The sequence below is a fragment of the Podarcis liolepis genome, assembly GCF_965112155.1.
Source record: "Podarcis liolepis genome assembly, chromosome: 4".
NCBI classification, from domain to species: domain Eukaryota; kingdom Metazoa; phylum Chordata; class Lepidosauria; order Squamata; family Lacertidae; genus Podarcis; species Podarcis liolepis.
This window is the reverse complement of record NC_139558.1, coordinates 84,514,486-84,528,998: the sequence shown is the minus strand read 5'-3', so window position 1 is coordinate 84,528,998 and position 14,513 is coordinate 84,514,486. Positions and strand designations below refer to the sequence as shown.

At 38.9% G+C, this 14,513-nt stretch overlaps 1 protein-coding gene across 3 annotated transcripts in view; it reads left to right on the top strand.

Annotated features, from left to right (window-relative positions):
• CUL5 (cullin 5) overlaps window positions 1-14,099 on the top strand; it is a 48,767-nt gene extending 34,668 nt beyond the window's left edge. For all 3 annotated transcript variants that reach the window (XM_083499535.1, XM_083499534.1, XM_083499533.1), the window contains 9 exons: window positions 969-1,033; window positions 1,781-1,913; window positions 3,680-3,811; window positions 5,187-5,310; window positions 5,470-5,645; window positions 5,770-5,931; window positions 7,346-7,464; window positions 8,425-8,548; window positions 10,129-14,099. In XM_083499535.1, the coding sequence (XP_083355661.1) occupies window positions 969-1,033; window positions 1,781-1,913; window positions 3,680-3,811; window positions 5,187-5,310; window positions 5,470-5,645; window positions 5,770-5,931; window positions 7,346-7,464; window positions 8,425-8,548; window positions 10,129-10,323 (1,230 nt within the window). In that variant the 3' untranslated portion in view covers window positions 10,324-14,099. The remainder of the gene's footprint in view (window positions 1-968; window positions 1,034-1,780; window positions 1,914-3,679; window positions 3,812-5,186; window positions 5,311-5,469; window positions 5,646-5,769; window positions 5,932-7,345; window positions 7,465-8,424; window positions 8,549-10,128) is intronic.
• Window positions 14,100-14,513: the final 414 nt, after the last annotated feature.

Sequence of the window (14,513 nt, the reverse complement as noted above, 5' to 3'; positions counted from 1 at the left end):
AGATTAGCTAGTTCAGACATCATATTCAGCTGATTTAATAATTGGGATTACCCTGCATGTGTCAGGAGTGAGCTAGGAGTAAGTCACCTGGAGTAAGTGAACTCTCTATTAGAAAAAAGCAGGGTCTGCACAGGGTTGCCAGGCCTAAATGAGCACATCAGCTCTTCTTCAGTAGGTCTTGCCCCAGGAGACAGTTGCAGAGACTGAAGGTCCACAGCTGCCTGTCACTTCTCCAGGGTTTTCCTCAAGCAATCTGAGACACTGCCTGTGCTTTTGCTCCTCTTGCTAATGCCTCTCCTAGTCCTTGGGAGACTCTCCTAGTCCTAGTCCTTGGGAGACCAGCGGGAAGGGGAGCTAGTCGCAGCAGGAGAGGGAGACAGCTGTGCTTTTTCACCAGTCTGACTCACCTCTGCCTCTTGGCTTCTCTCACCCCCCTCTCCTGCTGCAGCTTCTGGCTCTGATTCTGGACTTATCTCTGCCACAGACTTCCCCCACTCACTAAGCCCTATTACCTCTTCAGCTTCTGACACCTACTCCTTTCAGTCTTCTCTCTGACCACCCATCGGCAACCCACCTCCAGTACCCAGGCTTTGAGCCTTCTTCCCTTGGGGAAGCTGGTTCCTGCTACCTTTCCAGCTGGTTCCTCCTACCATTCTTCTGTGTCCAACCTTTCCATGACAGCATGTTTGCACACCCCTAACCTCCACCCACCTATGTGCATTTCCCCTTCTCTTTCCTGGTTAGTGAAGCATAGGTGCCAGCTCCCACTAATGCTCTTTAGCTTTCAAACTTAATATTGCAATGAAAGCGGGGAGCGCATGAACCTTTGGGGAGCTCTTAGTGGCCAAACCATAGCTTTGCAATCAGCCCTGTGTGATGTCTGAAATGAAAGATGAAGATTTTGAATGGTTGGTTTTGGAATCTGTTCCTGTGCTGAGAGTTGAATGGATGTTTTCATTTTATTTTAGGCATATAAAGCTGTTGTTAATGATGCCACAATATTTAAGCTTGAATTACCATTGAAACAGAAGGGGTAAGTTGTTCGAATATTGGCTTGAATCTAATTGCATTCTGTTTGATGTTAATTAGGCAACTTCATTATATAAAGTTGGTTTTCCAGGCCACCTTGGGCTTACATTCATCTTTCCCATGCTCGACATTGTATATTCAGTCCTTTACCATAAACAGATAATCGTAAGCATCAAATTACTAGAAGTTGCAAAGCTACATTATGTTTAAATACTTGAAACATTTGAAATTTCTGAATCCTTCCATCATAATTGACACTGTCCTAATCTAGAAGCTGAAAGAAGCCACCTTCAGAGGAATCCTATGAAAGTGCCTGCCTTGTGGTGTTTTTGTACTGTATATTCTCCCTATTGTAACTTCTGATTGTTCATTTAATAGCAGGCCCAGAGTTTAAGTCACACACAGCTTGTGATGATCTTAGGAGGGGCTGTTTGTTTTGATAATTCTTTCGAACTTGGAATCTTCTCTCATACGTGCTGCACTGGCTTTCTGAGTACAGTCCCTTCTGCAAACTCATTTACACAAATTACTATTCTCTGTTTGAATTACATCTGTGAAATAACATATGGACCCTTGGAAGGAAAAGAAGCAAATGGAATTTAAGAAAAGTGTGTAAACGTTTGCCCTTTTTATTGAAGTGTCCTCCCCTTTTTAATTATTAGCAAAGCCTGACTTGGTATAATGGTGTGCAACTTCAAATTGAGGGCTGCTCAGTATAATTTTGTGATAACTACTTCTCATGTTCGTTTAGTGTTGGACTGAAAACACAGCCAGAGTCCAAGTGCCCGGAGCTGCTTGCGAATTATTGTGATATGTTGTTGAGAAAAACACCGCTAAGCAAAAAACTAACCTCTGAAGAAATTGAAGCAAAGCTTAAAGAAGTGGTATGTGAAGATTCTAGTTTCTATCTGAGAAAAAAAAATACAATTGTGACCTCCCGCAAAATTTCTTTTGATCACTCCAAAAAAGAGCAGGTTTAACAGGAGTTCAATGCCACAATAGTTCAGTTCTTAATCTAGTTGCTGTCTGGGTACAGAGAGTAGCATCTTACTTTTATGCACAATTAAGTATTATTCCTTAATCTGTCTGACAGTTGCATGCAATTTAAGTTGGCTGATGTGGGGTTCAGACCTTTCACAAAATCCTCTTTTCATGCATTACTTGTGTGAAGATAGGGACGTGGGCGGCGCTGTGGGTTAAACCACAGAGCCTAGGACTTGCCGATCAGAAGGTTGGCAGTTCGAATCCCCACAACAGGGTGAGCTCCCGTTGCTCGGTCCCTGCTCCTGCCAACCTAGCAGTTCGAAAGCATGTCAAAGTGCAAGTAGATAAATAGGTACCGCTCCGGCGGGAAGGTAAACGACGTTTCCGTGCGCTGTTCTGGTTCACTAGAAGCGGCTTAGTCATGCTGGCCACATGACCCAGAAGCTGTACGCCGGCTCCCTCGGACAATAAAGCGAGATGAGTGCCGAACCCCAGAGTCTGCCACGACTGGACCTAATAATGGTCAGGGGTCCCTTTACCTTTACTTGTGTGAAGATGCAAAATGTACTGGAAATGTGTGGGATTGTGCCTTTAGGTCTGCCCCAATGGCTAGCAGCTTCTCCCACTTGGCCATCCTCTCATTAGCAGAGACATTGGTTCAAAGAAGCATTTGCACACAAAATCCCTGGAACTCTGATTGCACTGAGTTTGAGGGCTCAGGGCAGCCTCTAGTTGTGGAGGTTACTGCAGAAAAACTTTCCTGCCCCTAGTGTCAATGCTAATATGTGGATTGTGAGGCCAGGAGCAGCTGTGCAAGTTTGGCATCCTCCAACCCACAACCCCTTTCAACACACTTTGCCTTTTTATTTCGGGGGCGGGGAGTTATTAGTTTGTTTCTGTTTTATTACTCCCCCCCCCCCTCTTTGAATTTTTATATTTTGAACTGTCCTATGATCTTTGCGTTAAGGGTGGCATACAAAATAATAATAATAATAATAATAATAATAATAATAATAATAATAATAATAATTTTGTAAAATGTGAGTAGTGTGAGAAAGAAGCTAAAGAGTCCCCATGTACTGTTGTGTTTGAGCCCTGGCACCTTTTGTTTTAGAAAAATTTAAGAACCTAGCAGTTCGAAAGCACGTCAAAGTGCAAGTAGATAAATAGGTACCGCTCCGGTGGGAAGGTAAACGGCGTTTCCATGCGCTGCTCTGGTTTTGCCAGAAGTGGCTTAGTCATGCTGGCCACATGACCTGGAAAAACTGTCTGCGGACAAACGCCAGCTCCATTGGCCAGTAAATTGAGATGAGCGCCATAACCCCAGAGTTGTTCGCGACTGGACTTAACTGTCAGGGGTCCTTTACCTTTTTATTGCACACTAATCTCTGAATGCTACTGTGTGGTCTTTTTGCAGAATCAGATACTGCTGTGATCAAAAGGGAGAAATGCAGAACGTTTCAATTAAAACTGTGTTGTTAAACCACATTTGTTCCTCAGTGATAGCTTGAGAAGGAACATAATTATATCTGTAGTCATTTCATAGAGCATGACTGCCAAAAGATCAATTTGGGAGTATGAGCTTGCCACCTCCTGGCTCGGCTGTGCAGTAACAATAGATATTAGTAGCAACCACTGAAACTAGTCTAATGCTTTTTTTAAACAGCTATTGGTGCTCAAGTATGTGCAGAACAAAGATGTTTTTATGAGATACCACAAAGCTCATCTAACAAGACGTCTTATATTGGATATATCAGCAGATAGTGAAATAGAAGAGAATATGGTAGAATGGCTGAGAGTAAGTATCTCAAATCCTAATGTTTTTATTATTCCTCCAAGTTTGTTGATTAAAAAGGGCAAATATCAATGTTTTAAATATAAATTATTGAGGGTCTACCTCAGGGGTCAGCAAACTTTTCAGCAGGGGGCTGGTCCACTGTCCTTCAGACCTTGTGGGGGGCCGGACTGTATTTTGAAGGGGGGGAAACGAACGAATTCCTATGCCCCACAAATAACCCAAAGTTGCATTTTAAATAAAAGCACACATTCTACTCATGTAAAAACACGCTGATTCCCGGACCGTCTGTGGGCCACATTTAGAAGGCGATTGAGCTGGATCTGGCCCCCGGGCCTTAGTTTGCCTACCCGTGGTCTTCCTATCAGTATCTTTTCAGCACTGCAAATTGGATGTGTGCTATTGAATTCCCTTCTTAGAATAGGCCTTTATGTTTAAAATTAAGTATTTTAAAAAATTAAAATATTGAAAATTAGTAGTAGCTTTGTTTCATAAGACTTAGGCTTGCGTATTTTCTGTAAAACAAAATCTCTCAGAATAAGCCACAGGACTCATAATTTAATTAGATTAAGTTCCTTATGATGATATAAGTTCTTTATGATGATATAACAGCTATTTATATACACGATGGCCAAGTGGTGGCCCTTACATTAGCTCCAGCCACTGCCAGTCCTCTCCATGGGACTCTGTGAGCATTGCACGGCTCTCTTTTCTAGGCAGCTGCATCTCATATGAGAGTTTGTTTCCCCCTCCCTGAAGAAGTTAGTAGGCACCCCTTCCTTCAGTAAGTGAGTTAACCCCTTGGAAGACTTTTGACTGATGCAGGAACTTTGGGTGCAATCTCCCTGGAGGCTTGCAGAGTTACTCATTTCCTGAAAGAAATAATGTCTGCCTATATAATGGGACTGGAGGCTAAACTCTTGTTTCTGTCCAAGTCATTTGTAGGTAAACAAATTGCATCATAATGGTATCCAACCCCAAGAAACTTGGTGGAGGGGAAATAGAGCCCTAACTGTTTCTCATATAGCTATGCAACTCACATAACAGACATTTTCAGACTTGCTGTGTTAGATGTGCAGAGCTGATCATTGGACATTGCCAAATGTAGTAGTTACTAAGGCCATACTAGCTGGTGTTTTCCAGACTTACATTCATCAACATGCTGCTTCATCCCACTTGAGACCATTGGGTTTTCCATTATCTGATCAGCCCATGTAGCTGTCAAGCACCGGGGGGCGGGTGTATATGTATATTGTCTATGCGGGTTATACCTTTTGAATTAACTACATTTGAAAAATAGAATGCTACTGTGCAGTACAACCCCTTCCTTTTAAAGATCCTATTGTGCCTACATTTAATTTGCCATCTCTTTATGCAGGAAGTAGGTATGCCAGCAGATTATGTAAATAAGCTGGCAAGAATGTTCCAGGATATCAAAGTATCTGAAGATTTGAACCAGGCTTTCAAGGAAATGCACAAAAATAATAAGCTGGCCCTACCAGGTACTCTTGTTTTCCTATGTTACATAGAATGACGCTGCTTAACTCCACCATGAAAAGAGTCAGTTTTTTTATTGTGCTAACCTGTCAGAGATGTTTTGCTGTTAGCTATGTGTGACTTACATTCTGATTTGGAATTCATCTGGGTGTTTGTTCGTACAGCGGATTCTGTGAATATCAAAATTTTGAATGCTGGGGCCTGGTCCAGAAGTTCTGAAAAGGTTTTTGTATCGCTGCCCACGGAATTAGAAGATCTCATCCCTGAGGTGGAAGAGTTCTACAAAAAGAACCACAGCGGCAGGAAACTTCACTGGCATCACCTTATGTCCAATGGAATTGTATGTATGCATGTGCCAGTCACTTCTGTTCTGTATTTATGTAAATATGTACTTGGTCTTGGTGAGCTGGAGACAAGTCTGTACTTAAGTACAGTTCATGGATAATTTTTGGTCCCTTTAACAGATAACTTTTAAGAATGAAGTTGGCCAGTATGACTTGGAGGTAACAACGTTTCAGCTGGCTGTGCTTTTTGCCTGGAACCAAAGACCCCGAGAGAAGATCAGCTTTGAAAACCTTAAACTGGCAACAGAACTCCCTGATGCTGAGCTCAGGAGAACTTTGTGGGTATGTGCCCAGATTTTTAAACTTAATTTTATTTATAGGACAAGGGTGTGAGTGTTGGGTGGGTAATTTTGAAACAAAGCTCAATTTGTTATGCTTTTTAAGTAAAATCAAGTCACCTAAAAGTAAACCATCATAATATTGAGAGGGTGATAATTGCGCATAATTCCTGAACAATCTTTTCTGGGAAATTGGTTTGGCAGTCTTAATGTTAAGTCAAGTCTTATTTATTGTTATTTATGTTTTACTATTAAGGATACACACCATTCCAAGGTGACTGAGGGGTAAAAACAAAATACGTTAATAAAATCACAATAGAACAAATAACAGAACAGTGCTGTTGGTGTCAGTAGGCCCTATGGCAGGACAGAACACAGAGCAGCTGAGGTCTGTGATTCCCTCCCTCTTTTGTTTCCAGGACAGTTTGTTTGCTTATGTCATAAAATTTATCACTAAAATATTTACAATCATAACTTAAAACACCCAGAAAGTTAAAACCACAATAGAATAGACAAAAAAACCCAAAAACTTGTATGGAATTTGTAAGTTGGTTGGGCAACAGTTAATGAAGAGGTGAGAGAGAATACTGTAGCTATGAATGTTGTTGAACTTTAAGAGTTGTCATATTTCCTGTCTTATTTTTATACTGCCTTTTTATGGTTAGAATTATTGATGATGATTCATATGTTTTTGATCAAAACAAGTTGTTCTCAGTGTAAAGGGGAAGGGAAGCTATATCTCACAGTTCCAACATAGTGATGAAAAAGTGGTCAGGTGTGCATTTCATCTGCTGGTAGTTAAACATGATTACAACTTGCCAAGTAATATTGGCTCTGTGCAGCAGTTGGAGATGGACTTTTCTTCAGGGCTTTTTTGTATGGTTGGGGGTGGGCAGTCTATTATGGTTGCTTATGCAATCACTGCTCCAGAAAAAGTTGTCCAGATATGCAGACATCACCTACTTTTTACATTCGCTCTGACTCTTAATTCTCTTTTATGTGAATAAATTTATTCCTTCTACATTTCAGTGACAGAACCAAGCCTTAACCAAAGTCTTGCCATCAGCTAAATAACAAGGCTGGATACAACCCATAAGTTTTTAATAACTCAGTTAGGTGCAAGAGCGACTTTTATGCTTTTCTTTTGCTAAGAGTATTGTCAAAGAGTTAGGGACAGCTTTATTCAAAGTATTTGTATGTTATTTAGCTTTCATCATTCCATTGTTCACAATTGCTTTGCTTGCCATGAGAATGTGTATAAGAATTGTTCCGTTTTAGCAGCTTGTTAAAATAAAGCAGGATTTCTTTGCTGTTTGTATCTAGCAAACAGATAGCATGACAAATAATAATTTCACCGGAAAGCTTATTTTCATGGTGTGTATCATTCACTCACTCACTCTCACCTTTCTTCTCAACAGTCGCTTGTAGCATTTCCAAAGTTGAAACGTCAGGTTTTGTCATATGAACCTCAAGTCAACTCACCCAAAGACTTTACTGAAGGAACCCTCTTCTCAGTGAACCAGGAGTTCAGCTTAATGTAAGATGTAGAATTGGTTTATTCCTTAAGTGCTTTGTAGAAGATGAAGGACAATTTTTGGTCCAACAATACTTAGATTTCATTTCGGAGATGGATCATATCAGAGCAAAACTTAAAATAGTTGACCTTTTCGCAGTTAATTGAGATTGAATGTTTTGGCATTGGCCTATCAGGTTTGAAATCTTCTTATATCTTATATCCTACTTTTAGGAAGAAATTCAAATGTTTTCATTCTTGATATTTTTCATGATGTACTTGGGAAACATGTTTAACCAAGTCCTTTTGTAGAGGTCAGAATTTTGTTATAAATATTCTTCATTTTGGCAAGTTACAACAAGTTGCTGATGTGTATACGCACGGGTTGAACACCTGCAAGTGGGGAGATACCGTATTTTTTGCACCATAACACTCACTTTTTTCCTCCTAAAAAGTAAGGGGAAATGTCTGTGCGTGTTATGGAGGGAATGCCTACGGGTGGCATGCCTGTGGACTTTCCTCCTCTAAAAACTATGTGTGTGTTATGGTTGGGTGCGTGTTATAGAGCGAAAAATACGGTACCTATATTTATAGCGGTAGAATACAACACTTTGGTTGAGTCCCCAGTGCCCCCAATTAAATGCACCTTTTCACCCTTGTTTTTGACACTTGAGATGCACCATTTTAGGACCCACCATATTTTTGTAAGTTTTAATTGTTTTGAATTGTTCTTAGCATTGTGTAATGATTGTGTTTTAATATTTGTGTTGTGGTTTAATTGTTGTCACCTGCCCTGGGATCTTAGGGTGAAGGGCAAGTAATTGTAATGATGATAATCCTAATCATAATAAAGGTTGTTGAGCATTATCACTCAGAAATAGCTTTGCCTGAAATCTTGGAGAGTCTCTTTGGATTAGGACTAAGCAGTGAAAGCATCTTGCATATCCTATATATTTTGCTTCATCTCATTCTTAATTATTTCAGAAAAAATGCAAAAGTTCAAAAGAGAGGTAAGATAAACCTAATTGGTAGACTTCAATTAACTACAGAGAGAATGCGAGAAGAGGAAAATGAAGGGATAGTCCAGTTAAGAATATTACGGACGCAGGTACGTTAATCCTATATAACCTTCTGGCTTTGATTCAGTTTGCTAACTGTTCCAACTCTGTGATTATTATTTTTACACTACTACAAGTATGATCTCTGTGTATGCTCTTGAAGTCTGAAGTGCTTCAGTACCTGACAGCTTGTTTTTGCCTTCCTTTACAGTGTATCTAATTAAATGAAGAGTAGATCTGTCACTGTAGGATGTGGAAATACATGTATAACTATCTAACTTTGTGATCAAAAGGGCTCCACAATGCAGGCAGGTGAAAATCTGTTTTGCACCAAGCTACACAGGTGCAAAGCCGCAAAGGGCTACATGAACAGAAGCAAATGTTCTTATTCACAACATAGGAACAGGGACTGAGTTGCAAAATTGCTGTGGATCTCTAGAACCGTGTGCTTTATGCGTTTCCATTGGCATACAAATGGTGATATGGGATGCAGAATTCAGCTACTTCGGTTTTAATAGAAATAAAAAGGAAACGGTCTTGTCATTCTAAGATATGCTTGGAAGAGTGTCATCCTTGCTTTCTGAAATTTCAAAGTCAGCATTCATACCTAAATGTGTCGTCAAAACTATGTAACCTTGGTAGTGCCACACTGACACAACAGGTTGATTTGTAGAGTCACCCTAGCAGAAATCTGTGTGTGGTGTGTTCCAGGGCCTTGGGGATGTGCACTCACTGCTGCCCAGCGGCAATGTGTGTGCTTTGTTTAATTAATTTCTATATTCCTTCTGTCCTGTTTGACCATACATTGGTAGTTTCAAACCCCTGACTCACTTGCAGTAGCATTCATGAGATGCTGATTCCCATGCCCTACAACTTCTAAGAACTTAGCTTTCAGGGTGAATGTCTGAGCCTGCTTAATAATGATAATCTTAGTCCCAAATCTTTTAAGTGAAAATTCACAACTTACATGATCCTCTCCAGTATGCATATATGTAATATGTTAGCTTAGAGAGGCTAAGTGTTATTCTCACAAACTGCCCTCTGCCATTACTCATACCCCTGCAGTTTTCGAAAGCAATAGGCTTTTATGATATTAAAATAAAATGGTAGAACCCTGTTTGACCTTCACTTTTACCAGCATAGTTGCAACTTTGTCTTGTGTTAGTACAAAATGTTTTCTTTTCTTGGTTGCTGTGACTATGTGTCTAGCAACTCTGAAGGCAATATCTGAAGAGGTCTATTACATTGTTTTGTTGCCTTTATCGTTTATGTATATTTGTATACTGCTTAAGAGATTTTTAAATATTTGCTTAACATTAGGAATGGTTTTAAATATAAACAGATAAAGGTAAACAAATAAATAATTGCTAACTATGTTGCTAAAGCAGTCCATGTGAATGCAACTAAGCTGGTAAGTACAGATCTAAAATGAGGGGTGTGTCTTAAGCTAAGTTGGCTGTTCTTTTCAGTTAGTATAATAGGTAGCCCTAGTCTTCAAAATCCTGTGATTTACAAAGTGATGCTTATGAAATTGACTGTCTTCTTTGCCAACCAGTTAAATAGATTTGGTTTGTTAGCCTTGTACAACACACACCCAAAGTGCTTTTTCTTTCCTTTTTTCCTTGCTTAGGAGGCTATCATCCAAATAATGAAAATGAGGAAGAAAATTACTAATGCTCAGCTTCAGACTGAACTAGTAGAGATATTAAAGAACATGTTCTTGCCACAGAAGAAAATGATAAAAGAGCAGATTGAATGGCTTATAGAACACAAATATATCAGAAGAGATGAATCAGATATCAACACTTTTATATACATGGCATAGCTTGAAGACTCTCTTACTGGAAGATGCCAAGGAAATGTGCATTGGAGATGGCTTGAGCAGACAACTACAAGAAAATGAACTGTGCTGAGAGAGGACTTGTTTGACTTGCATTACATATTCAAATCCCTGCCTTACCTTACCAGAGGACTTTGTTTTGCCAACCTTTTTTTTCAGCTAGCATGATGGCGTTCCCTTCATGTTGCACAGGTTTTTAACAGCATGCTGTTTTTGTGGGGAAACTTTGCATTCATTGAGAGCCCGTTGTGATATTTTTTTAGATTTCAATTGTACCCACCTGGAAGAGAACAGATTTGGGGTTTCAAATGAACAGTACCTTGCACAAGGAAAATATCTTCAAAGCCCATGCACTGAGGGTTGTCACATTTTTAATAAAGCAGCGAGTAGGACTAGATGTAGCAGTTCACACTTTGTGTTTTGGATCAACAGCCTCCTTTTGATCCATTTTTATGTACAATATTTGAGCAAGACACAAATAGCATCACAGCTGAAGATACATATTTATCTTTGGGCTCAAGCAAAGTGCTTCAGTATAACTGAATTTGGATACTGAGACACAAGTGATGTTAAGCAGGATATATCCTGTTTGTCACTTTTCTTTATAAAACCTTGGGTAAACATTTGTTTCTTGGACAGATGACTTCATTCCCCTCCTTTTTAAAATAAGAGGTGTTGCTTTCTCTTGATTATGGCTTCACCCTTAAGAACTGTGTTTCATGGATGGATCTGTTTATGGTGAAACAAAATGAAATATTAAGTGTATCTCTTTGTACATTTAATATAGTATGCTTGCGTAAATCTGAATGCATTAAAAATAGCCAGTGCACAACTTATCCAAAATAGGAATTAACATTTTGACAATCCCTATATATTTCTTCCTTGATTATTTATTTGAAAATCTCTAAATGTTACATTTTTTTTTAATACAGTTCTACTCTGGCGCGGGGTGGGGGGATCAACTGTGTGGAATAAGATAATTCTTTGACCTCCTAGACCAGCTCCACATATATATGCTGACAGATTGTCATAAATCTGACTGTTCTACAAAAAAGAAAAAAATGCTGCCACCCAGCCTCCATTTGTTTCGGTGAGTAGGAGCCCCCACTGATGGAATGTGCTCATTTCCCCCCTTCCCTTGATAAAAATCTTCCAGAGACTTAAAGCAATGCACATTAAGGCTTAGGGCTAAAGAGTGCTTTACTGAGGGCAAGAGAACTGCCACACCACAGCAGATGCTAGTCATTTTCAGAGTTAACTGCCAAGTCTCCAGCTGCTTTAAAATGTCCATGAAGAGTCGAGCTTCCTGCCTCAGCATTACTAGTGTGTGTGGGGGAAATTACCTAACGCCAGTTCAGCTTTTACCATACCCTATTCCTAAACGTTATGCCTGGGGAAAGCAATGTTGCAAAACAGCCTTTAAACTTTTAGCAGTATAGAGCAATTGTCTTTCCTTCTTAAAGTTAGTGATTATGCTTACAGGTTGAAAAGTGAAATACAGATAGCTGTGTAGGCAGAGTGAAATTGGAAATGGTTGCTGTATGTTACCTATAATGGGGTTCCAAAGGTAAGTCTACCCATCCACAGACAGAGGTTGGTACTGGCGCCCTTAAGTGATCATAAATAACATACCAGTGTGGGTGGGGGAACTGTATGTGCTTTGGGATGGCAGAGACTGACAAACTTGCATGGAAATGCAAAAGTGGCAGATGAAAACAGGCAGTGATTTAAAAACCTCACTTTCTGCACTTAATGTGCGCATTTTTATTGTGGATCAGAGGATAATATTTTTTAAAAATTAACATAGAGTTGACATAAAGTTAACTTCCAAGTTAACATAGAATTGTTGAATTTCAGCATCAAAATTTTATGGGCAAGAATTTAAAAAAAAGTTTTACATACTTGTTAAGCACTCCTTGTTAAAGGGAAAGACAACTAAAATTGATCCCCCAGAAGTCTACATGCTACAGGGTTTCTAAAACTGCATTTGGTTTGGAAGTTGGTTTGGAAATGGGTAGAAAAGGGCAAGTAATTTTTTAAAATATTTGTACATATTTCTTGAATACTTTGATGAGAGTGCTTTTGAATTGTATGCTTCCCATTAATTTGTATTGGAGGCAGTAGGCATGACACATTAAATATAAAACCAGCTTTAAACTTCATATTTAATTTCTTGGTATCGTTCAGACACTAGCAGCCTGATTGTCAAAAAATACTCCTTTCTCTCTTTTTATTCCTAGCAGTGCAAATACTTTAGAACTTTGGAATTAGTGGCTAGGATGTAAATGACCACCATGGACTTCATTTGTGACTATTCATAAAGCCCTCCCATCAGCCCCTTGTTCTCCCTAAAAAGAGTGCAGTACAGTGGCCTGTACTTCAAAAGGAAAATTGCCAAAAAGAAAAAGAAAAGAAAAAAACCTCAGAAAACCCATCCACATGCAGAAGCACTTTAAGGATCACATGAGGCTGTTTGGATCTTGCCAGTGAGAGTCTGTCTTGCTCATTTACATAGCAAAATTCACAGTGCCCTTGCGTCTCCATCTCTTACGGTTATTTCTTACACAAGGTACCTAAATGTTTCTAGGACCAGGGGAATTACAACGGACAATGTGCCTATAACTTTGTTCAGTTTTTTCTTTTCTTTTTGTGTACATTGGATCAGGATGTCATGTAAAACACTGAATCTGAAAAATCACACCAGCAATTTCCTTACAGCTGCAGAATCACATTTAGCGTTCTCTTGTCAGGACACTTTTCACCAAGATGCCCTTAAGGCTAAAGGTTATCAGGAAGAGAAACAAACTGGTTTAAAAATGTATGCAGAAATAGGAAAACATCCAAATCTAAGAATGAATTGAATCATCAGTCATTGCAATATGGCAACATGGTACTTTTAAAGCTTGATTTTTAGCTTTGGATATTTTTCTCCAAAGACCTAGCATAAAGAGGTGCTGCTTCTGAAAAATGTATGTTGCCACAAGCACTGCCATTGTGGTTTGTATTAAGTAATACTCTAGATGTGAAAAATAATGTAGGTTGCATTGATTTTAAACATAGTTGTTAAAAAAAAACAAAAAAAAAATTGTCACAACATATGAGGTTCATACTTAATTTTGAAGTCTTCCATTTCCCCCCTTTATCCTACTGGTGTCCCTTGTTTTCTACCTATTCATTTGTTTAAACCTGTTGTTGGAGCATAGTGTAGTTTAACTTAAGTTTGAGTGGTGGCCTTTTGGGGGGAAAGAAAGTAACATGGCCCGGGTAGTTGAAAACTTTGGATTTATTTGCATTACAGTATCCGTTGTAAAAGGTACAAATTTTAAAAAATGCAGCTGAGAGAAATATTTGATAGCTTCATGGAAAGAGTTGGTATCTTAAGCGCAAAACTATTTTCTATTTTCATGGAACTGGCTGGGATCCTATCTTTGTAAATTCAAGGTCATATTTGTGAAATAAAACAATACACAAGAGCTTTCCTGTTTTAATAGACTATATGTAGCCTGGAGTGAAGCGCAAACATGAGTTTCCTAGGTTGTAATATCCATCTACATATGGTTATTTACAGTTTTGAATGTGTGCCACTACATACTGAAATAATGCTGTACAATTTTGACTGGTAGCAGTTTCTTCTTGTATGGCAGTCCGGCTGAACTATTTTGATGTACTGCTTAATTTTTGGATTTTATTTTTTAAGTTGTATAATTTATTTTCTTGCAAAATAAAAATGTAATATAAAATATTATAAAAAAACCACAAAATATTTTTGGTGTTATCTTCAGAACCTTTTGAAAATGGGAATTAAGCACAGTCCATTAGTGTTCCTAGACTACCATCAGTTGTTTTGAAATCCCAAGCTAGTCCAAGGTATGAATAAGTGTTTTCATCAGCATTTAACACCACATAGGTTCCAAGGGATCTGTCTGAGCATTATTACAGGGATATGCATTTGTATTGGCTATATGCATGGCACGTACAACTGCCTTGTCAGACAGCAGTGCAGCAATATAATCTGATCCAAATCCACAGCACCTAATTATCAGTTCTTTCTATGTAACAGAAGTTTACTACCTGTTTAGTACAAGCTCCCTGTGTAAACCTTACAGTACTGCAAAGTAATTGAAATTTTAAACTAGATTTGGATTGCAAGTTACTATTAAAAATCAATACTTTCC